This window comes from Chamaea fasciata, unplaced genomic scaffold (genome assembly GCF_029207755.1).
Source record: "Chamaea fasciata isolate MVZ Bird 193981 ecotype frontalis unplaced genomic scaffold, bChaFas1.0.hap1 SCAF_1, whole genome shotgun sequence".
Classification (NCBI taxonomy): Eukaryota; Metazoa; Chordata; class Aves; order Passeriformes; family Sylviidae; genus Chamaea; species Chamaea fasciata.
Genome location: NW_027094086.1, coordinates 40256686 through 40281279, shown reverse-complemented (window position 1 = coordinate 40281279; position 24594 = coordinate 40256686). Strand labels below are relative to the sequence as shown.

General features: G+C 39.7%; 1 protein-coding gene and 1 long non-coding RNA gene across 4 annotated transcripts; one reads left to right on the top strand and one right to left on the bottom strand.

Annotated features, from left to right (window-relative positions):
- Positions 1 to 9193: 9193 nt before the first annotated feature.
- Positions 9194 to 10157, top strand: NPBWR1 (neuropeptides B and W receptor 1). Its single transcript, XM_066205263.1, is given in 5 exon segments — positions 9194 to 9362; positions 9365 to 9584; positions 9586 to 9677; positions 9680 to 10003; positions 10006 to 10157. Coding segments are annotated over 5 exon segments (957 nt in total).
- Positions 10158 to 19204: 9047 nt separating this feature from the next.
- On the bottom strand, positions 19205 to 24383 carry LOC136301979 (uncharacterized). 3 transcript variants are annotated; one of them, XR_010723975.1, is made up of 6 exons: positions 24300 to 24383; positions 24132 to 24210; positions 23218 to 23317; positions 22577 to 22650; positions 22054 to 22174; positions 19205 to 19646 (listed from the first exon to the last, which is right to left on the bottom strand). It is a non-coding gene; the product is annotated as an uncharacterized lncRNA (long non-coding RNA). The 3 variants fall into 3 exon arrangements; XR_010723976.1 differs by lacking the exon at positions 22054 to 22174; XR_010723977.1 differs by lacking the exons at positions 24132 to 24210; positions 24300 to 24383 and adding an exon at positions 23543 to 23747.
- Between the last annotated feature and the right edge of the window lie 211 nt (positions 24384 to 24594).

The window sequence follows — 24594 nt, the reverse complement described above, 5'->3', positions numbered from 1 at the left end:
TTTGGGAAACTCCATCTGTGTTTGTGCTACCATGATTAGAGATGGAAATGCTTGAACTGTTTTATTCCTCATCTTATAAAAAGAGCTATCAGCAGAAAGGGCAATATGCAGGTTGAACAGGAGGTTGGCTGGGGCACTGAGGCAGGTCCTCCTCTTCAGGCTGTATGTGAGAAGTGCTAATTGTCCAAATCTACTTCTTTGGCTCTCTATATTATTTTAGCTTTCACAATCAACTGCAAGCCTCTCCCCTCTACCTTGAAAATTATGAAGTTTTATTTAACCATTAAAACAAATGACATAAGAAGAAACACAACTTAAAATTAGTCATGGAATTATAAAATGGTTTGTGTTGGAAGAGAGCTTAAAGATCATCCAGTTCCAATCCCCTTGTCATGGGCAGGGGCATCTTCCATGTTGCTCAAATGACAGGACAGGTAATGTCATAGGACAGAGTGGATAGAAGGATTCCTAGGCTAGAGCAGTCCAGCTGGCAATTGAGGTATATCAGTCCATCAGCAAGTATATTTCTCTGTGTTTACACATGGGGGGAACAACAGCAAGTTGGAATAATGTATCCCATATAAACCACAGTTTGCCTGAAACCCTTGTCATGCACACAAGGCTGCATTGGTCTAGCCCCTAGCAGTTGAGAATGCTAATGTTCCTGTGAATATACAGCAAACTAAAGAACAGTCTATGTCTAAGCTTGGCATAGACCTAGAACTGGTGACAGAGGTGAAAACTATTGTAGGCCGAGTTACAAAGTGGCCTCAGGTCACAAATACATCAGTCACTCACCACAGCAATCAAACTGCCTGGCTGAAGCCACAGACAGAAAATTATAGTCAAGAAGCAATGAAAAGTTTTCAGTCAAGGGCACTCATCACAAAATAAGTAATAGTATTCCTAGAATTCAGTGCCTTGGAAACACAGGTAATCAACAGCTCACACACAAGCAAAGCATGAAACAGAAAGTATTGTGCTTGCTATTTGCGTGGAACAAAGTTTAAAGGTAACATGAAGAGTTTAGAAGAAATTATTCTAGTTTTCTGAGTTAAGTGCGGGTATTTCAACTCACATACAGAAATCATTCATTAGCTAGCATCTAAGCAGTAAACTAGAGAAGAAATGGGGACTATATCCATATATAAGTCCCCCTGTATATGTATAAAAGCGGCATGGTTTCCTTCCTTGTTTATTTTCCTGTTTTACATTTGTGGAAAATTTAGGTGCTGCTTCTTCATTTATTTCACTCATTTAAATGATTTCTTAGTAAGTGTCTTTTACAAGGTCTGCTCTGTGTCTTTGCCACCCTACAGAAATCAGACTGTATCTGATAACTTATTTTTCTAGCCCTCTTTTCTTCCATTTTTTGGAGTCCTCACTGCCTATGAATTGGGGTTTTTGGGGAGGTTTTCTATTTGTTTTGGGGCATTTTGTAAAATTTTATTTTTCTTTAGGGTGTTGACACTGTTGTACACCACAACGACACAAAAACTCCAACTTCAGACGGCTGAAAAATGACTCCTTTATTTTTGGGATGTGTCTCCCTTTTTATACTATTCTACACAGACCAATTCGATTGGTGAAGCAAAGACAAACCTCTTCAATCACATTGGTCAGACCAAAGGGCATCAAAAAGAAGTCCCTCCTGGGGAAAAAATGTAAACAGATTTGCAGTTACAAAAACATGTCTCTTGTTTACAGAAAATTCCCTGAGAAAGGAATTTCAGAAACCAAAACACCTCAGGCACAAACCAGGGCTACAGGATGTGGTCCACAAAAGAAATCTCTGAATTGCTTTTAAGCATCTCTGAGGTTGGTTTACTAAATAAAAGGCTCCAAGAGCTTTTTGTCTTCTGTCCCTACACTGTATTGCCAGGGCATTGCCTTAGAAGTACACAAATTTGATCTTCATGCTTTGTGATGATTTGAATAGCATGGGCCTTCTGACAATGTTCTTCATTCTGGGAAAGCTTTTTGCAGGCTGAATGTGATGATAAACACATCATGGTTAAGGGAGATGAAAGCCAAGCAGCAGCCCCAAGATCAGAGTTGGCTTAGCCCTAGCAAAGATTACTGTCTTTGCCTCTGGAAAGGGAACAAAACAGGTCACAGAGTGCCAGATGTTGGTTCACAGACTAAAAAAGCTTGGAAGTATTTTATTTGAACACTTAAGCAAAGGGAGAGCAGTGGGGTGAAAAAGGTATGAAGGAAAACCTGACTCTCAGAGACTGATAATTTGGCCTGATGAATATTGTAAAGCAAAAAACCCACACCATGTAGTTTCATCATTATATCCAACAATCAATATTTGCTACTCTGCCCAGCTCCCTGATTTTTTTTCAAAATGGTTTTCTAGAGCAGGTAGTTCCATTGTTTGTTGTTAGGGTTTTGTTTGTTTGTTTGTTTGTTTTTTCCATTTAAATCTCCTTGTTATGAGTATATTTTAAAGATATTATTAATTATTTGCACTATTTCTTAAATAAATGTCTGCAATAACAGAATTGTTCTCCTGCAAAATTACTTCTTGAGATATGAAGTATCTTCCTACTCCTATGTCATGTTTAATGCAGTGAGTCAATAGCTAAGAGCAAAGCTAACAGCTAACAGCTCTGCTTAGTGTGCAGTTGGACACCGCTGCTGCCAAAGGCCTAATTTAGGTGTTTTGCCCTTAAAGATGATGTATCTCAGTGATGGAAACCTGTGGGAAACTTCACTCACTTGAAAACCCAAAGATAAAGCTTAGGACTGTATGGACTTCAGTGCAATCTTCCCTATATAAAGAGGAACACACTATTTAGACGCTTACAGGTAGTTTCTAGATTGAATGAAGGCCTTTCCTCCTAGGCAGATGTGTATTTGTCCCACAAGAAACTGAGATTTAAATGTCCTGTTTGGAAAAGCAAACAAACCTTGAGAAAGGATGTAAGCTGGCACCTACTGGACTATCTGGGGAGTCATCAAGAAAATAGACATTAAATGCAGCAAGTACAGAAATGTGGAGCTTACACAGGTCATAAACCTATTAAAACAACCGTTTCCAAAATACGCGAACAAGCTCAGTTATAGCAGACAAACTAGTTCTTCATTTGATAATATGTCATGGTTTAGGAATTGCAAAGTGTAAGTGGCAGTTACAAATTAATTCAATCCTGTAATCTGAGAGCTTTACTAGTGAGCTAAGAAAACCAGCAGCAGATGAGAAACAGTTTAAGGGTGTGAGCTTGCATGCAATGTCAAATCTGACAGAAGGAAAAAGCAAAATAACTTGACTGTATTTCCGTCACGTAGGAGGAGGAGTGATGCACCATGATAGACTTGGTATATAAGAAGAAACTTCATTGTGCCCTGTGGAGCCTGTGCACAGCTCATCTCATCTCTTCCAGCAGCCTGTAGGGCAGGAATGAACCCAAAAAAATGCACACTGGGGACTGCACCATAGTGGGACACAGTTCTTTAAATGTCAGAAAGCTTGCCCAGGAAGCCTTCACTGTATGTTGAAAACAGTAGGAGTTAGGATTGGCTATGATGTCTCACCATGGCAAAGCTAAAAATTTGAACCAGTTTTTGGTGCTTGCCAAGAAGATCTTAAATATCTTAAAGTTTTGTTGTGTTTTCATTAAAGATCTGCCTTGGAAAAAAATAATTCCATAAGTTAGCAATCTTAATAGGGAAGATAAAAAGCAGACATTTCTATTTCAGCATCCATAAGCTGAGGAGCACTGAAGTCTTTCAGAAGTTTTGATCAAGTTTGGACAGCTGAATTTGTATTGCAGTTATTTCTGTTCTGTTGCTAATTGTTTGTCTTGCAAGTGGATTCCTTTTCCCTAACAATTGAAATGTCCTTCCAATTCTCATGTTAGAATAGCAAAATAAATGACGAATTTATGGAACTAATTCTCAATATGGCAAGCAGAGTCTAATATAAGAGTCTAAAACATTTGCAAGAACCTACTGAAATTAATGGATTTAAATGAATTGCTAAGTTCATCAGACTGATGAGGGTAGACAATCTCTTTCACAAATGGAAACAAAAGATCAAGAAATGTGATGAATACATTGAAGTTCAGTGAATTTTTTATTACCAAAAACCCCAAACCCCAAAGACAGCAAAAACATGCACACAGGGTTTGTTGTTGGATTTATTTATTTATTATTCAGCTATTGCTTTTGCTTCTGTTCAGTTACCTTGTTATACTTCACTCATAATGTACTGATATTTGTGAACTTCACAAATATATATAAACTTGGGGTTAGAACAAGCTATCTGGTTTTCTTCTGTTTTAAAAAAAATCTCCTGGTACCAATCCTATTTTTTAAAAAAAAGCTTGGAATTGATTTTTTAGGCCTGCATGGTGCAGCTGCCTTTTCCAGCATGCTGAGGGCTGACATTTATTCACACTGATGCAGCACCAGAACTCAGCTGCTCCTGCAGGCTGCAGCTATGGGGAACACAGGGCAGAAAGATTAGTTCACTCTGTGGGACACAAGCTCATTTTACTGGGGTGATTTTGAATTGAAACCAATAATATGTGATAGACACAGGTAGATTTCTTGCTGAGTAATGCAGTGCAAAAGACACTGTGCACATGTCCTTTCATAACAACTTCCCTGTGCTCCAGTCCTACCTCACAGTACTATTTATTTCTCCAGATGCTGAGCTTTCAGAATCCTGACAACCCTGGCTAAATCAAAACAATCTGAAGCTTTGCCACAGACCTTGTTTACTGATGTGAAACTTTGCTTTGATACTATCACAAAGAACAAATAACAAATACCAAAAAAACTAATAGAAGACACCACCAAAAAAAAAAATCCAAAAAGGACTGAATGGAAATAACTGCTCCTCTGATCTCGAATAGATATGGCAAAAGGAAAGACAGAAAGAACTGTGTTTTTCAGCTCTAGAGCAAAGGCATCGCAGTGTTCACACGTGGAAAATATCACAGAGGACAGAAAATGTTCTGTTCTCAGCTTCCTCTTGGGGCAGTAAAATAACCAAAGGGTTTACAATCATGACAAAAGGTCAGGGCTTGGAGAACAGATTTTATTGAGTAAATTGTCTGGAGAGGCTGTGGTAATAGCTGCATTTTGGTAACAGCTACCATCAATGGATGATTTTTGAAAGAATTCATGCAAGACTGAAATGGCTGACAGAATTTGTGAAGATTGGTATAGAGAAGTCTGTTCTTGATGTCACCTGGCAAGCTTATTCCTTTCCACCTAATAGTTCTGTTAATCCTACAGCTTTGCTCCTTCTAGGGCTGGAGTCACAGAGGGAGACTCTCAATTGAATATTTTTTAATTCCTCCACATCCGCACATTGTGTTGGTAAATAAGTCAGTGCCAAAGGTAGAAAATTAGTGCATTGCAGAAGCTGCATCTGTGCTCCAGTGCTGAGTTATTTTCTGTACTGATTGATGAGGCAGCCCTACAAACAGAATTATGTGGTGCTTTTTCCCCACTCGAGATGATGGAAGTTCTTCAAAATTGACCCAGTTCTCCAGTAAAATGGATCTCTCTCACATGGATTTAGCCCACAGGAGGAAAGGACATATTCTGAAATTCAGACATGGAACAATTGAATAGAGAAGGTACAAGACTTGTGGGCTCATTATGGTGAAATCTCAGCTCTTAGTGGAAAATCGTGGAGTCATTTTCTCTGTTGTTGCTTATCTAGGTCACCAGATAATGATACTGAAATATACCAAAGAACCACTCAAACTGCTCAAAGAAAACGACATGACTTCTTCTAACCTGGACAACATTACTGCTTGAAGTATTCAGACGAAAACACAGCCAGGGATATTCTATATGCACGGAGAATGATTACAAACCAGTGTCTTCTCATATGCTGTGAACATGCCTAATGACCATCTGTTACAAATGTTTATCAGCAGGCACTGTTGCACCTGAGGTAATGGGGTCTTGCTTCATTGGCCAAGAGCTGGATATGGATTACAGATTTTAATGGCTCCCAGAGAATCTGCTGTTGTGGTCAGTCTAAACTTTCCGATCCCAATAGCCTCACCTTGTAGAAGTTATCAGGTTATCCCTAACACTTCTCATTTCCCTTTGGTTTCAGCTGAAAGGAAGATGGTCTGTGCACATGCTGAGACATTGAGATACATGCTGTGGCTTAGATCTATCCGCACAAAAACAGAATTTCTAAGTTTATAGCAGTCAGCTATAAACTTATAAAGGCCTTTTAGGGCCTTTCTGGGAAACTGATGTTATAAAAGGGGAAAATAATTACTTTAACTGCTGTGTATGAGACCTGATATCTTTTGATGCCTTCAAACACTATACCAATATCAGCAATGAACACCTAATAATAGGGGCAAGTTGTCTACAGATGTACTGTACAGACAGCTACAATTCCCTCAGTAATGACAGCAATTCACATAAATGCATCAGAGATTTAATAGGCCCAAAATCTCTTTCTTCAGCTACCAGGAGAGAGGAAAATGCAGATTCCTCCTAGTCAGACTTCTACTAGAATTGTATTTTAACCCTGCACACTCAAAAACCCCCAAGACATTCACTCTACAGAATAAAGTTATTGCTAAAGTTAGGAGGTCTTTTTCTGGGGAGAAGAAGGTTCCCTGTTCAACCAATGATAAACTGAAAGGAGGGGTGTGGGTATAAACACCATGGCACAAGCACTGTGGTAAAATCTTTTGTACACATTTAGGTGATGTCACCTCCAGAACTTGCATGTGAGCAAGGTGGTGCCTACAAAACACTGGACTGAAAGAACTCCCCAAGAACCTTCTGGGAACTCAGAAGTGGGGCAGCTCTGTCATACTGCTGCTACAGTGTGGGGAATAAGCACATTGAGTTTCCAAAGCTATATTCACTTTAAGACAACTGTGCCTAAGACTATGTCACAAAAACTGACTGAAATGCTATATTTTAATAAACTCCGCAGGAAAGGTGACATTTTCATTACTTGGATTGTGAAACTATAGGCAAAAAAGGGAAGCAGAACTCCATGATGAGCCTGCAGCATAGTATTTTTTGTCATTCTCATGGGAGTACACAAGTATGTGAACACCTTTTCATCTCAAATATTTCCGTAAAAGAAGTCAAGAATCACAGAGCTCTGCATGGTGAAGTATGCTTTGCTATATCATGTAGCTAGAAATATGAAATAATGTAAGACAGAGTGCTACAAAAAATCATAGCCATAATGAAGGAAAGGTACTTTGTTTGTCCTTCTTCATGTATTTACTTAATAATTTATTTGCTTGGATTTTAAGATTTGTGATATCCTGCTGATCTAGGTAATTAAGCATCATAGTATGGGACAATCACAGCCAGTCTGTGTTTGTCTCTCTCCATGGTACTAGCTTGCAGATAATAAACAGTAATGCCAGTTTGCCAAAAGATTGATTTATTGTGCTATTGGTAATTTATTAGTAATTATTGATAATGTCTGTGGTCAATCCTGCTTGAAGAAAAGAGAGAAGAGAAGAGAAGAGAAGAGAAGAGAAGAGAAGAGAAGAGAAGAGAAGAGAAGAGAAGAGAAGAGAAGAGAAGAGAAGAGAAGAGAAGAGAAGAGAGAAAAGAGAGAAAAGAGAGAAAAGAGAGAAAAGAGAGAAAAGAGAGAAAAGAAAAGAAAAGAAAAGAAAAGAAAAGAAAAGAAAAGAAAAGAAAAGAAAAGAAAAGAAAAGAAAAGAAAAGAAAAGAAAAGAAAAGAAAAGAAAAGAAAAGAAAAGAAAAGAAAAGAAAAGAAAAGAAAAGAAAAGAAAAGAAAAGAAAAGAAAGATAAAAAGAAAAAAAAGAAAAAAAGAAAAAAGAAAAAAAAAAGGAAGTTGTTTACAGTTCCGATTTTAGAGATGCAGAGGTTTTGTCAAATGTATTACAAGCCCACAGAATTCGCCCACTGAAAAGGCAACAAAAATGAAACTAAACTTAGGTAGATTTTATACCATGTACTTTTTGGGGAAAAAAAAAAAAAAACAAAAACAAAAACAAAAAGAAAACAACAACAAAAAAAAAAACCCCACCATAATAAGGAGCTCTGAATTACCTTCTTTAAAAAGACTGCCTTCCCAGGGTTATGTTCCAGTTTATCGCTAGCACAGCATGAAGGAGTCAAAGTGTCGGGCAGAAGCATAGGGACTACTATGCATCCACCCTGCCTCTGAATCCCACATCCCATGAAAAATGAATTTTGCTGGCAAGATCCCAGAATCATGGATTAGTTTGGGCCGGAAGGGAACTTAAAGGCCATCTAGTCCACCCCCTCCCGCAATAAGCCAAAGGCATCTTCAGCTCGATCATGTTGCTCGGAGCCTGATGTACAGCATCGCGCTGCCCACGCCCCGCGCCGGGACAGTCCCGGGGCCAGGCAAGCTCTGAACAGTGTTCTGAGCTCTCAGAACCTGCACGACCAGCAGTCGCCACCTGCAGCTGGGATCTTTCTCCCCATTGCGGCACCGCCAGACCGCGGGAAGAGATGGGACTTCAGGTAATCGCACAAATCTCTTTGCAATGCTGCAGCTTCCGACTTCCAAACCATCCTCTCTGCTGTTCTCAGTACCTGTTTCTTGCTGCCCAGATCGAGACGGGCACGGCTATGACTCTAGGACCGAGGGAAGGAGCGGCGCCGGCACATCCCTCCTGCACGGACCCAGCACGGCATCCCGCTCCGGGAGCCGCGCCGCCTCAGCCGGGCTGGAAGAGCTCGGTGCACCTTTGCTCCCTCTCCACAGCGCTCTGTCCGGTAGGAAAGGGGGATGCGTTTTGTATTTTGGGAACGCACCGAGGGCACCGGCTGCCCCCGAGAGCAGGACTCCCGTGGTCTGCGCACCCCTGACCCTGAGGCGCGGCCGAGCGCCGGCGAGGATGGCGACCGGGTCGGACCTCTGGGCTCCCATGCGAGAGCTGACACTCTGGGATGGCTGGTCACTTCGGGGGAGCCCGAGGCTGAGCGCTGTCCCCGCACGGCTCTCCCACGATGTGGGAGGAGGAGAGGGCAGCCGCTGGGACACTTGGCTAGTGGCTAAGCCCTTGGTGATCTTCCTTTGCTCCCATCAGGGTGGCAGTAGGCAGCATATGCGAGATTTTGGCGATTGTTCATGCTAGAGGAGACAGCCTTGTGAAGAGCAGAGGTCTCACCTATTTTTCCCCACTTCCAGGTTGTCCTGACCACCACTGAGCTTAGCTATCCTCTGCTGTAGCTATGGAGAATTCCTCTCTCCCTGAAATCAATTCCTCATGTGCAGATTGTGTTGGGAGAGGACATGGGAGTCTCAATATGTCCACTGCTCCACTTAGCTCCAGGTACTACATCACAGTGCCTGTCATCTACGCAGCCATCTGTGCCATGGGACTGACAGACAACACTGCTGTCTTTATGTAATCCTCAAAGCACCAAAGATGAAAACAGTAACAAACGTCTTCATCCTCAACCTGGCCATTGCTGATGAGCTCTTTACCTTGGTGCTGCTCATCAACGTTGCTGTCTACCTGCTCCTGCAGTGGACCTTCAGAGAGCTCATGTGCAAGCTCATCATCTCCAAACACTAACACAACACTTTCTCTAGCATCTACTTCCTCACTGTCACGAGCATTGGTAGCCACCACCGAGTGCAGAAAGGTGTCCTTCCTCACCTACCGAGCAGCCAAGGCTGTGAGCCTCTCTGTCTGGTCCTTTGTCACTGTCATCATGTGCCCTTCACTGTCTTTGCCAAGGTACACAAGGAGCAGGGGTGCTCCCACTGTGTCTTCGTGTTCGCCCACCCCGAGAGTGTGTGATGGAAAGGCATTTGGATCTACACCCTTATTTTAGGCTTTGTCATCCCAGTGTCCACCATCTGCACCCTGTACACCACCATGCTGTGCAGGCTGAGACAAGTGCAGTTCCACTGCAATGCAAAAGCTCTGAATAAAGCCAAAATAAAGGTCATGCTTATGGTGGTTGCTGTCCTGGGTGTGTGCCTGTTCTGCTGGATGCCCTTTCGCCTCAGCACAGTGGTGGCCTTCATCATGGATGTCCACAAACTCCACTTGTTACTGGGATTTCCTATTTCATCACCAGCCTGAGCTATGCCAACAGCTGCCTCAACCCTTTTCTGTACATCTTTCTGGATGACAGCTTCCAGAGGAGGTTTCACAAACTGATAGATCACAGAACCACCTCATAAAGCCATCCCAGCCCTCTGTCCTGTCCTGTGTCCCTCTCACAGTCACCTGCTTTTCCTGGGTGATTCCAGCCCAGAAAGTGCTTTCTCTCCAGTCTCCTTGTGATGGCCCATAGGGTTTCAGGTTGTTTCTCTACCCAGGACATGAACTGGGGCCAGGTGGATCTTTCTCAACTGTCCTGCACTCATTTCCTTAGCGCAGCTTTCCTTGCCCTGTTTTTTGGGTTGTTTTTGTTTTGTTGTTGTTTTTTTTTTTTGGGGGGGAGGGTGTTTGTTTGTTTGTGGGTTTTTGTTTGTTTTGGTTTGGTTTTGTTGTAGTTGTTTGGGTTTTTGTGGGGGTTTTTTGTTTTGTTTTTGGGGGGGGAGTTTGGGGGGTTTTTTTGTTAGTTTATTTGTTGTGGGGGTTTTTTTGGTTTTTGTTTTTTAATTCCTTCTCTCTAGTGCTCTTTCTGACCTGGGTTTGGGGTTCACAGAGCTAACACAGGTGCCTTTTCCCTTTTTAAAGGCATTGCTTTGTGAACTCAAGCCACACAAATGTCTCAATTATTGGTGATTTTCAAAGCTCAATAAAAGTGTGTTACCCAGTGTCTTGCTTAATAATACCTCAGCCTGTTTCCTTCCTACAGGACCCACTTACCAAAGTTTTGCAAACTTAACAATAACTCCAAAGGATAAGGAATAAAAAAAGCTATTGAGCTCATTTCATTTTATGGGAGAGTAAGATAAGGTAGTCAAAATCCATGATAACATGTAAGAGAGATGTCAGACTAAACCCAAAGAAAAAAGAGCAAGCTCTCCCCTAATGAATAAAAGACACAGATATGGGTTTGGAGCCACTTGTTGCATAAAATAGCTTAACAGTGCACTTGGTCATTGTAGTTTGCAAAAAATGCAGCTTTTGTTTATATCAGAAGTGGTGATTACTTTATCATTTGTCATGTGTTTATGGGCTGCAGCACTTACAGTTACATAGTTTGCGGTCCTAGAAAACAGAATCAGAGGGTGTCTTCACAACCAGTTACCTTTCAAGGGTTTGAAAAGATCCTTCTGAAACATGGGGTATATCCTGACTTCTTCCCTTAAAAATCACAAATAACTTGCAGCAGTTAGGCTACTTTTAAACTATCTCTCACATACTTCCACTTTTTGGTAAGATTTATTAATGTTTCTCTTAAGAAGGAGAAGTGAAATAAAGTGGGGGTTTTTTAAATACCCAAAAGATAGGTCAATTTTGACTGAAGGAGAACAGAGAGGGTAAGCTCTGGTTTCGCTAGAATACACATGTCCAAACACTGCATGAGGAGATTTCTCCTCCTGTCTCATCTCGTCTTTTAGCCCTCTAGGAAAAACTACAGAAATGTTGAAGACTGAGAAAATATTTGCAATCATTTAATATTTCTCATCTTAGTGGTCTTCACTGCACTTCCCTGCAGAAGATGCTAAATCAGTGTAACACAATTTTTGTTGGATATTTTCCCCTCCACTGAATACAGAGAGGTGGAGAAATATGGTTAAGGACTTGCATTTCCATTTACACAGGAGGTCATGGTGGCTTTCAGGAGGTGCATAAGGATTTGTATGGCACATGCAGGTTGCTCCTGCGAGACCTTGCACCAGGTCCTTTTCCACTGCTGCAGTTTAAAATACTGCCTTAGGCATGTGGAAAGTTTTTTCACTAAATCCTCCCACAAAACTCCAAAAAAAATTTACTCACAGATTTTAGCAGTTATGCATGCCTGACACTTTATCATAGCATATAACAGTTGAAAATTAAATCATTTCTCCTTATAAGACATTAATATTCCCTGAGACAGTCAGTGTTAAGTTCAACACCCAGTCTAGCTGTTATGGAAATGGAAGGACTCCTTTGGGGAATGACAGTGTTGTTCTGTTTCATTGGGGGCTGTATGATCTGACTTCCATCAGAAGCTGGCATTTGAAACAGCAAGACTGAAAGGTGTGGAGTACCCATTTCCACACTGCATAGAGAAAAAAATGTGCTTCAAGAACCAGTGTCCCACACTTTATTTTTCAGCCTGAAACTAAAGGTATTTAGCTTTTCCCACCAGCTGCCTGGTGATCAGTCACTTGCCATGGAGAGAGAATTTAGTCTGTATGGACCAAGCAGCAAATCTCTCTTTGTTTGGGCTGCTGCTACCCACACCACCTCTCTTGTATTCTTTAGTGATCATCTTCACAACATTGTTTGCTTAAAGACCACATACAGCTTAAAAAATGGACAGTTCTATTTTCAGAAAAGACACGCGTGGCACCATTGTGCCCTCATTGGTTGTGATCCTTCCTTGAAAACTGACTAATGGCAGTAAAATAAAATTCCCTGTCAAACAGACACCTTAGTGGCTCAGATTTGAACATTGTAACAGTGACCACCTAAATGCTTTGGTCATGCTGCTATGCAGCTACGTTTGTCTCATTACCTGTCAGGGCTTCTTTTTACCGCACAAATATCATTGAAACTTTGCTTCTGGAAAGTTTGCTTCTGGAAAACCTACTCAGTACCTATACATCAAATACATTTCTAAGATGCTGACTGGGAGTTAACTGTAAGTTATAAGAACAGTCTGATTTGTATTCCATTCTTTATCTAGATTTGAATACCAAAATTTTAACTGCTCCTGAACAATCTAATCTGTTTCAAGTTCTTAGATAAATAAACAACTTTCTAATCTAGATCAATGTGGAGAGGGTTCTTTAAAATATTTTTATTTCTCAGGAAATGGGAAAGCATTTTAAAATATGCCTTTCATCTTAGTCAATGTTTCATTTCATTGTCTTCCCCATGCTCATTTTTTGTTTTCCCAGGGTTATTGGTCACAAAGCTGGCTGAGGCTTGAGCAACATCACAGCCCTGACAGGAGTGCTCAGCTGAATTTCATGCGCTGGGCAGGTCCCACCTTGCAGAGCTGAGCTGTCTGCAGTGTCTGTGACATGTTTGGTAGCCTTGCACACTGCAGGTGTTGCAGACTGGCATCCACTTGGAGGAGGAAGCTGAACCTGGAGAGCCTGGGGAGGATCCTAAGTGTTAAGGAAGGCCCCCTCACATCTTGCGGGCCTTTCAATATGAAAACACAAAACTTAGTTCTTCTTTCAGTGTATGCCTGTTTTGTTTGGGAGACAGAACATTCTGGCAGAGCCTTAATGTGACCCAAATCAGCACTCAGCAGGAGAGGAAGAGGTTGAATTTTCAATACTGTTGGTCTGGAAGGATGACTTGATGTTGCACAGAAGCTGAACGTCAGCTCCCAGAGCAGCAATAGGTAATAATATAAAAATAAATTTGCTCCCCTTAGGGTACTTTTTTTTTGGAGAAGGGATTTGTGCTCCTGTTCAGCCCAAGTTTAACCAGCTATAACAAAATTTTAGTGTCACGTTGTGAGAGAGTAGAGCTGCTTTAAGGAAGTATTTTTTATATATGGAAGTATTTTATATATAAGAAAATGAGTAAAACAAAAATGAATCCACTTTCCCCACAGCATAACTATAACTTGCAACTGATATTGCAGATATTTGATATAGACTTCCAGAGGGAAAACCAAGAAAATAGAAAAAACATATTATATAAATAAATAGAAGAGTATTACATTTTTTTGTTACTTGTGGCTCATCCTTCCCCTCTGTCTCTACCTGACTGGTGTTAAATTCAGATTCAGCATTTTGAACTGTTGGCCACTGCTTAAAAGCATGCAGCAAATTTGGGGGGGGGGGGGGGGGGGGCAGGAAGGGAGTGGATTTTTGGGTATTCTCAGGACTGTGGTTAGTTAGAGTACGTACGAGGAGCACACACTGCACAATGCCTGATGCCTTGCTCCACAGAAAGCAGGGATGGGAAAAGTTCTGGGACCCAGAAGAGTGCAAGCCTTGGATAAACACAAAGGATGAACACAAGTGTTTGCTGGTTTGATTGCAGTAAAGCCTCATAAGTCAAGGCAGGAGAGAACTGTGTTGTTTCTCTCTGTTTAAGTTAGTATTCATTTTCCCACATGCCAAAAAATTGTGATTGAACAGAACCAGGCCTCCGGCTTGTGGAGAACTGTCAGCACCAAATCTTCTCAATGCCTTGACTTCTAAAAGACATGCACTGCTTTTCATGGACATCTCCCTATAGTCTCTATATAGCAAGCTGTAGAGACCCAGAGGGTAGCACTGCGAGTGACTGTCAGGCATCCCTTCAGTCAGGAGCCTGAGCCCATGTATCCCTTGGTGGCTGAGACACATCCTGGGACCTCTGGTTAAAGACATCTGGCAAAACAGATATTCCATCAGGACCACAAGTTTTCTACAAATTGTTTTTAAAAATCACCCTGCATACTTTCTCAGAAACATTTTTGCCTGGCTGCTCCTGATCCAGCTTCCCCAAACCCAAAGCTGATGTTCACCATCACTCCCGTGTTTCCAGTTCCAGAATGTTTCTAGTTCTTGCTCCTTTTTATCAATGAAAAAGATATGTTGCTTTTTTCTAATAAAACATTTGAGAGCAAAATCTTCCACGGTTTTCTTGTACTTTGCCAAAATAAACATTTCCATTTCTAAATTAATACTTTATTTTTATGTGTAATATTTGTAGTAATGTTTTTAGCATAAGGACTTTAGCTTAAATGAAGTTTACATTAATTTTGCTTAGTTATATTTGAGCAGATGGAGTTTTTCTCTGTGAGTCCAGAAGTTCTGGAATTTTCAGATCCTGGAAATACAGTAAACATTCATTTTTCCAGAGACTATTTCCATGAGGCCCCATTCAATGGCGTGACATCCAAAATCTTAAAAATGAAACACAATCAGATTAATTGTTGACTAGTCAAAGGGAAAAAAGGATCTCCTATCCACCCAGTGCAGACAGCAGATGAAACAACAGTTTACATAGGCTTGAATCTAACAGACCAACATCTAGTCTAACACCGATGTTGTCTAACATACACAGCTCAACTTGCAGCTGGTAAATGCCCTGTGTGCTCACATGTACAAAGTGGACATGTTAACATTAAAAGAGACTGTGATTCTTTTGCTTATTCTGGTAAGCAGCTGCTTATATGAGCAGCCCAATCATGATGGGGAAATAATTATGTTCTTAACCCTGTCTGAGGGCTAATTGCTCACCAGTGTCAGTAGGGATCTTCCAGACAAACCCAACCCAGTTACAGTGCTTCCCAGCCCCCTCGGCTTGTTTGGCCTCTTTCTGCTTCAAAATACTTCCACTGTGGAAAACAGAAATTTTTTTTCTCAACAGAGCAAGACTTTTACGTTGTTTCGCCCATTTAAAGCAACACAAAGCAACCTCTTTTTCTGCTTTACAAAGTAAAAGAAATTAAATTCTGCATAAGTTTTATTTCTTTTCCATTTTCCCTATCTTCATTCATAGTCAGCTTCAGGAAGCATGAAGAAGATGCACAAACTGCCAACTTATTGCTATTTGAGGCTCCACAAGTGCTTCTAAAATCTTTTGCTACTTACAAAACTTTTACACCACCAGAGGGAGTTCAAAGACTAATTATTCAGCAAATGTACTGACTGGAAACTAATTTCTGCTGTCATGCCTGACACTACGCATGCAGTTTTCTATATAAGGCGTCTTTTCCTCAAATTTTATTCAAACTCATTATTCCATGATAAACAGAAATATAATAAAATAGCTTTAATAAAGGTCAGAATTTTCTTGAGGTGTGATCCTAAACCTTCTTGCCATTTTTCTGTTTCTTTTAAGCATCCACTTCCAGTGTGCAGTTAGAATTCTTACTGAGAAGAATGATGTCTGGATGCAGCTGAAGACACAGCAGGTCCTGCTCATTCCCACTTCCAGTCAATCAGCCCCCCCAGAGGGACTGGTTTGGGGGAGGACTGGGCAGGTGTCACTGGCATAAAGCAGAGGCTGTGTCAGCCTGCAGAGGACAACTCTCCTCCCCACCATTCCTCAGACCAGTGCTGTGGTGCCCCAGCTGCCTGCAGGCAAGGATTTGTGTGTCTCTGTACTCTGCTTCACACTATTTTCATTAGCTGGAAATGTTTTCCCCATTTGCCCTTTTCCTGCCCCTGGTTCTTATTGTCCCCAGACTGTATTTAATGTTTGGACACTTCCCCTCCTTTCAGCTTTTAGCCCCAAGATGGCACTGGTTCTTCACTGACTAGCCATCATAGTTTTCCTAAATCAGAGTTATAGACTAAACAAAAATGTTCCCGAGAGTCAATTTGAACACTGTGTTAGAGGATAACACAAATTAGCGAGGGCAAACAAACAAACAAACAAATCTTTCTTTTTTTGTTAAAAATTTATATTAAATAGCATGAATCCTTACACATTTTTTAATGGAGTTTAGTACTTTTTAACTATTTGTTGAACAAATATGCAGAAATCATAGGAGTAGTTTGGGTTAAACCTAGATTAAAATTCCTTTATGCTCCTAAAATTTTTAATTCAGACACTAGGCAGATCAGTAAGGGAAAAGACTCCTAACCAAAACTCTCAAGTCCTTACACATAACTGGGGATTTTCTTTAGAGAAGATATGTTCAAAATATTTTAATTTTTTAGGTTGTGCATTAAGGAAAAGGAAAAACAATTTGACTCTAATAAGGAGCAAGTAGCTTAATAATTTAAATATCTGGCAGAATTCTCAGGAGCTGCATGGATTTGGATACAGTTTGTGTGATTTTCATAACTGAATTGCCAACAGCGTAAGATGTCTTTATAAAGTATTACAGGCTCAGGTGTTGCTACAGTCCCCTTCAATACTGCTGGGTGTATTTATGTTTCTTATTGGGTGGAAGCCATACAATATGCCCGTGTGGCAGCAGATCCCTGTGGGAGGAAATCTGGGCTACACCACCTGGGACCTGATGGGTAAGCACTCCTCAGCTCTAGCTCTGAGGGGTTTTCCTTCTGCATTATATCCCTGCCTACTGAGGCCAACTCAAATCAGTGGGAAAATGTTAAAATCATGGAGGTACTGGTTGACTGTTGCTGTTTACTGCTGATACTGTGGTAGCACTGAGATCCTAACTAGTCTGGGTTATCGTGGTAGACATTCACCCACCCACAGAAAATTAAGAGCTGCACAAGAGAATTTGCAAACTAAGACTTTAGTTTCCTGGGGACACTGGTCTCCTGGGACACTGAGGGGAGTATGAGCCTGCTTCCCTCCTTGTCTCAGGAGGGACATGTACTTTCCAAAGTGTATTTTTCTGCATTATATTCACCTTAAAACTGAATCTGAAGAATTGCATGTGGGCTTTTATGCCTCACTCTCTGAATCTGTGTTACAAAATGGATCTTCAGCTGAAGAAATAACAAGGCTGGTTTCTGGTTGGCATAGTGACATAGCAGCAGTATGCTATATAAAACTATCATGTGATCTATATTAGGTACCTATGGAAGCTTGTCTTCATATTGTCTTCATATTTGATGAGCCTTAGAGTTTGGCAGTTGCTCTCTGTGATGAGCTAAAGCTACTCAACTATCAGCAAGACCTAGTGTGATAGATCATTGTTGGTTTGTGGTGCTGCAACCTTTGATGGGAAATTTGGACAAGTAAATATAATATTAATATAATATAATATAAATAATATATAGAGAGAAAGCACCTAGCTCTCATTTTTGGAGATACCTTGACCATTTCGAAAAAAACAAACCCAAACCTAAAAAACCTCACCCACTTATCTTCCAAGGAACACTGCAGTACTGAAAGGAAATGATTCAAAAGATTATGGTGATTTTTTCCCTTCTTCCTGAGTTTTGATTCTTCCCTGATATGCTTGTTTATTCACAGAGGCTATATGTGGTAAAGAGAATACTAAAATGCTAAACATCTCAAAACTGCCATTCCCAAAAAACTCAGAATGAACTTCAACTCTCTTGACAAACTTTCTTGGTGAGATGAGGAGCTCTGCTGACTCTTACTTAAAATACAATAAAATCAAAAACACATTAAGAAATGTCACCTAGCTAAATTAATCCTGGTATAAATAACTTAGAACACAGTTAAATAAACCAAGTCAAACCAGAATATATGAGTGGAGAACCAAAGCAGAAATCACTCTAATAGGCCCTACTGTAGTTAGCAAACATATTTTGAATTTTTTCCCTGTATCAATTACTGGGCTCTTATTCAAGGTTGATTAAATCTGAGATGGCCAGTTTCCATCCTCTGTGACTAGGCAGTAAATGAAGTGGCTCCCAGTGGCTATTCTACACATTTAATTTTTTTTCCATGTTTTTAAGAACCACTACCACCTGAGTCACAGTACCATAGTTAGAAGCACTCAAGAAAAAAAAAAAAATAAAATCTATTGTAAAATGATGGAACAAATCCACTATTTCAGACTTACCATTCTAGATCAAACCAATGGTCTCTTATGTCAAGTGGTTTATTTTTAATGGATCTTTAATTATGTCTCTTGATGTCGTGATGTACAGCTGTTTTCAAGGACAGTATTACATAATATGTGTGGGCAAGTGGCAAACATTGCTACCTGTCAGAATTAAATCTGGCAAGTCAGAAATAGAAACTTTTATAATTCTTTTTATTATTTGTACAATGAGAGCATACAGTGGGCCAAATAAGATTCTCCTGGACTGGGCATTCTGCAAGATTTTGATCATAAATAAAATCAAATCTAGTCTCTTTAAGACAAGGAAATAAGTGGGCAAAGGAAGAAGGTCTAAGGAATATTAAGGATAAAAAAAGCAAAGCAAATACTGAAATTATGGATAAACCTAGATTTCTTTCTAAAATATGGCCTGAAAAATGAGAAGAAAGAGAAAGACAAAAGAGAAGACAGAAGCTTGCTAGCAAGCTATAACAGGTGAGCAGATGACCCTACTTGCTGCATGTCCACAGGGCCCAATTCCATTCATCAGTTATAATTTCTCATGGAAGGAATGTGTTCCAACCACTCACCAGCTGATTCAGAGAGGGAGGATAAGGAAACCCTTAAAGCAAGAACAAATACCTATTATAGTTTGTCATAGCCTTTGAAAGACAAATGAACTTGTATACAATGCCATTATTCATCCAATATGTGACTTTATTATCAGCACCAACATGTTACATTAAATTAACTCTTCAAAACAGCTCTACAGTTAAGACAGATCTCACACACTGTTCTGGGGGAGTCCAGGTTCTGCTGATTTTTCTCAAGTTTGGATGTTGTTCACTGAGGATGTTTGGTCAGGACCTTCTTTTCCTTCTGTGCTTACCTCTGCCCCATCAGTCATCCCATCAATTGCTCTTTACAAGCTCACAGGTGTTCTGCAAAAATAATTTCTTCTACTTTTTCAGGGTCTTTAACTTGTCCTTTTCAGAGAGCCAAACTTCACCATGTATTTCCTCTTGTCTTCTGAACTGCCTCAGTCAAGTTTACGCTGCTACTAAAATGGAATGAAGTAACATGTTCATTATGGAAGTGTCAGCTGCTATTCTGTTACTCTCTTGTCTGCTTTTAGGAGACACCAGCGCACTCTGCACATCATTTCCCACTGCTCCTGCAAGAGGAATTTATAATTTATGATGTGCTGCAAGACTTTTAGGAATTGCAATCTACCTGCTAAGAAGTACCCACCTGTCAGGGCCTATGAAGAAAAGCAAAGCAAAGCAAGGCAGCAGCAAGGTTAATTCTTAGACAATGGAAAAAGAAAATGTGACATAAGAGAGTAACTGCTTTGTTTGTTGTTAAAATGTGTTTGTACTCAGAAAAACATCTTGCAGCAATTTCTTAAAAGGTAATCTGACTCAAAGTATCTGATATTAATAGGAATGGGGAGAAGAATGCTGGGGATGCTGCACACTGTCCAAGGAACCCAATGCAATTCTCAGACAAGGGTTATGAAACTCCTCAACATGCAATAGTTAAATTACCAGATGCTATACTTGCATATATGTATAAATCATTGCTTAACATATAAATAAATGAAGCAATTTATGACACTAGATGAGGATATAATGGACTTAACCATATAATTTCTTTTTATGAGATTGCAGATAAGAAAGGAATATTATGAACTAAAGATGTGGCTAAGCACTAAAAGCCATAATATACAAGGAATCAAAAAATTTTCTAATAATGCTTAGATCGACTTATTTTAATAAATGAATCTAAATAATTTACTAAACTTATGAAAATCACCCAAATCTTACATAAAATTTCCAACCACTTTCCCAGCAATTTTATTGCAATGAGTGGGTCCAAAAACTGTGTCTTCAACAGTGTTCATAGTACATTATATATGGATTATAACACAGTATGTTAATTCAATTGCTCCAAAGTTAAATTACAAAGTTTTTAATTCCATTTTCATTTACTTTCTAACAGAAGATTTAACTGGGCAATATTTTATTATTATTAAACAAAAAATCTGATTGTCGGGTTTTCTGTTTTTATTGCATGTTGTATGTGTAGAACAGTAGCTACAATATGCTAAGTAGAAAACTATGTCTAAAAATGAATTTTCTACATATTTGGAACTCTGCTTACAAAAATAAAAAGTAATTGCAAGTATGTGCCTGAGAAATTTATGCACTATGTAATTACAAAGTGTTACAAGAACAGTTATAGACTTGCTAATAAGCTTTTCATTTCCTTCCCCCTTATTTTAAATACTGCTTCATCTTAGATGATTTATTTCTTTCTTTCATAACAAGAGAAGGTTTTCCAAAATGAGGATTTTTATAGAGCTTCACTATTTGTTTTGCAAGGGAATAAGTTTCCAGAAACTGTTTATATTTAGCAGTAAGCTCCTACATAATAACTTTATTTTAAATAGAGTAAGTTTATGAAAACCTCCTAGAGCACCTTGGTTCAATGGAAATTAAATCAGAGCTGTTCAGTATATTCTATACTTGGAATCAAATGTATTTTGGATGGGAAGAAAACCACCACCAAACAAAATAATCCCCAGGTCTTTGAAATTATACATGCAAACCTTGGCAACATTTATCTGGAAGCAACTACTTCACCACAGTAAGGATGATTGCTCTTTCTATCACTAACCTTAAGATTGGGGGGGGGGAAATCAACTCTTCAGAGAAAAAGGGAGCAACAGGAAAGAATTTGCTTAGGAAGGATGATGAGCATAGGCAAAATGCAAGGACATAACCCAAAATAGGAGTCCTTGGTTCTGTCCTTACATGCTCTCTTTGTACAATTCAGTGAATAGATGATGCATTGTTTAAAAAGTCTTAACTTCAAGGAAAGATGTGCAGTTGAGGTGCTCTTTGCAGTCTCAATCTGTTACATAAAGCAGCTGAACTCTCTAAAATTAAAAAACATATCTTACACACCTTCCTATTTCCCATGAAAATCCTAGTCAAAAAGTGAAGAATTTTTGTTTTCCTTCTGCACAGTTCAGAACTTTTAAAATATGCTAAACTGGAGAAATAACACAAAAAAAAATTCTGAGCATGTGATTTAACAGGTAATTTTTTATTATCCCTCTCTTCTTATGAGAGATACCTACTCAAAATTCAGTGAGGTGAGAACGGAGGACATGCATGACAAAAATCTAATGAAGAATATGTTGTAAAATTATAACGTCTGTGAAGTACATTTCAAAGCAGAAGTGTTGTTCAGGGTTGGCAAAGTGGGAATAAATAAATAGAAAAGGTCTGCTAACATGCTTTGATCGAGTTCTGTCCAAATCTCGAGGTTGCTTTTGCCATCCTCTCTGAAACAGCTCCTCAGGGGGAAATTCTGCCCAACTGAAAACACAACAACCAGATTCTGGCAACCTGTTTTAGCTGAGCTGAAGGTGGAAATGTCTTTAGCTGTACTTTCTTGAAGTACCAGCTGAGGAGTCATCTAGTTATCAAAAAGCCTAAGACGGAAAAATAATCTTTGCACTGTCAGAAAGATATTTCAGGTCACATTATGGCTGTTACAGGCGGATTACTCACAATTTATATCAAGATGTTCACCTTCAAGAGGAAATATTCTCTCATTGAAGTTTCCAAGAGACAGCATGTTATCCAAGCAGATGGATGCTGGAAACAATCTTCCTTCAGGAAGAAACTGATTCTGCCTTATACAAAGTAAATGCTGTTGACATTCTAATACCGATTTGTGGGATACAGGCATTACATATATTTAGTTTCACCCAAGCATGTCATCCTACAATTATGCAGGCCTATAGATTACATCAGTAATCCTATCAATAGTTCTGTAACCACACAGTATCTCAAGGGAAGAGATTATATAAACATACAAAATAATGCCCTTATTTTAAATGGGAATAGTTTGCCTTCTGAGGGGGCTTTGCCAGGAGTTTAAACATAGTATTTTGTACCTATTACATTTATCTATAACTCTTTAGCAAATGAATTTCACAGTACACCATGAGCTGTCATATGCTTAAAAGAAAAAAAAAATCCTCTTTTAAGGTGCTCTTCTACCCTTTAGAATTTTACTTTTTGATCCTACCTGAATCCTTTTCAATACCTCAGACAGCAGATGTGTAAAATAATCTCTCCATGCAGGTGTATCAGCATCAGGTTCTGAGAAAAAAATTAGTTAAATAGAGAATATAAACACTAAAGAGTTAATGGAGAATACCATTTACTCTGTTCCTCAGTAGTGTAAGTTCACAGCAGTTTCAAGATGGCACCAGTATTTTTAAAGGGTTTTGCCATAGCAGATTCACACCATACATTTATTTACAGTCACATATCCTCAAATTCATTCTACTGCACTACAGCTGATTCTAACTTTTTGTAGCACAGGCAGTACCACTGATGAGTTTTAAGACCGAGATTTAATGATTAGTCTCTAGTTAAACCTTTTAACATCAACAAGGGTGCAGGCTACTTTGGGTTGTATTGCCCACCCCGAAATACCAGTCTTGCAAACAAGGCAAATGGATAAAGACACAGTCACTCTCTCCACTCACATGAGTATTTTCAATTTGTTCATTGCACTGTGCAGATCATGTTCTGCAAGATAAAAATGTAACATTCCAAAGCTCATAATTTCTGGTTTTAAAAAAATACTAGGTCATTTGTAACCTCATGATGATCAGCAACAGCTTTTTCATGGCATAAAGAAATTACCATCTCTCAAATTACCTCCAGGGAGGATTTCTTCTTTTTTCTAGTTTGGTTTTCCAAAATCTCCCTCTCTTGAAATCTTCAGTAGTGCATTTGGTTGCCAGTTTCCACCTAAAAACTAAAACCAAAATTTATCAGATTTACCTTCAAAATGAACAGTATAGAAACAGTATAGAAACCCAGCTAGTGTGAGCAGGAGAGGGGAAAAAAAAAAAGCCTTCTTAACCAAATTTTATAGAGGAATGCCCATGTATCAGAACTGCCAAGTGATCACTGTTTGGAATTGGTGCTCTTTCCTAAACAAGGATGTGGACTACAGCAGGGGAATAAACTATTTAGTTACTCATGGCAGTGTTGCCTCCTCTTCTTTAAGGGGCTATGTTTTTGAATCCCTGCCTTGTTTTCTTCAATGACCAGTCAGTATGGATTAAGTCAGACCACAGAATTAAAATTGCCCTGTTATCTGGCAAACATTTTCTGCCATCTTGCTTGTGTACACTTGCAGTGCTTCTCAAACGTTGCCCTTCTTTCACTTCCTCTCTAAATTCAATCCATTCCTCCCTTTACCTGACTTGTATGACATTAAATACAGATGAACCCCCAAATATTGGTGCTTTGCTGTCAGCAGCTGCCAAATCATTTGCACATGCAGGTGGCTGGAGTTCCACCTCCTGAGAGCCTTCAGAGCTTGTTGAGGAACGGGACAGAAAGGGGCACCAGGACACCCTGGTGCCAGTGGAGTGTCCACAGCCTAACCTAAGTGACAATGATACAGGGGTAAGACATTTTCATGCACTGCAGACTAGAGGGGAAAGGGAAGAATTAAAAGTCTGAGGAGAGTCAGCAGTATTTCCCGCGCTGTATTTCAGGTGACAGAGATGACCAAAACAGTGAAAAAATGTGGAAAAAATAAAAACTACAAGCCCCCTCACCTTTCTGCCTTCTCTCTCCTGCAGCCAGTGCACCTTCTTCTAAATTCTGGGCAAGTTGCTATGGAAACTATCAGCATGGCTACAAAAATAGGGAGGAATTAGAGATTTCATCCATACCTACATAATTTAATTTCATCAAAGAAAGAGAAATGCTGCAAGGTGTTAGACCTTATTACTAAGACAGTTTCACCCTGGGGAAGGAAGGACCCTCTGCAGAAGGGATCTTAGCTGACAACCAGCCCTTTGGCCAAGGCCACCCAGAAGAAAAGATCAGCAAACTCTGCCCCTCTTCAGCTGAGAGCAGTTAGTGCAAGATGCCCATCAATGTTCTTCATTTGTTTGTTTTGTTGAACTTGTGGAATGTGACGCTAGAAGAGTCACATCACTACTCCTGTCTTGCACCTTGACACAGCATTAGGAATTTATTCCCATGTGTAAGCAAAGATGTCTGGGGCCAGTTTCA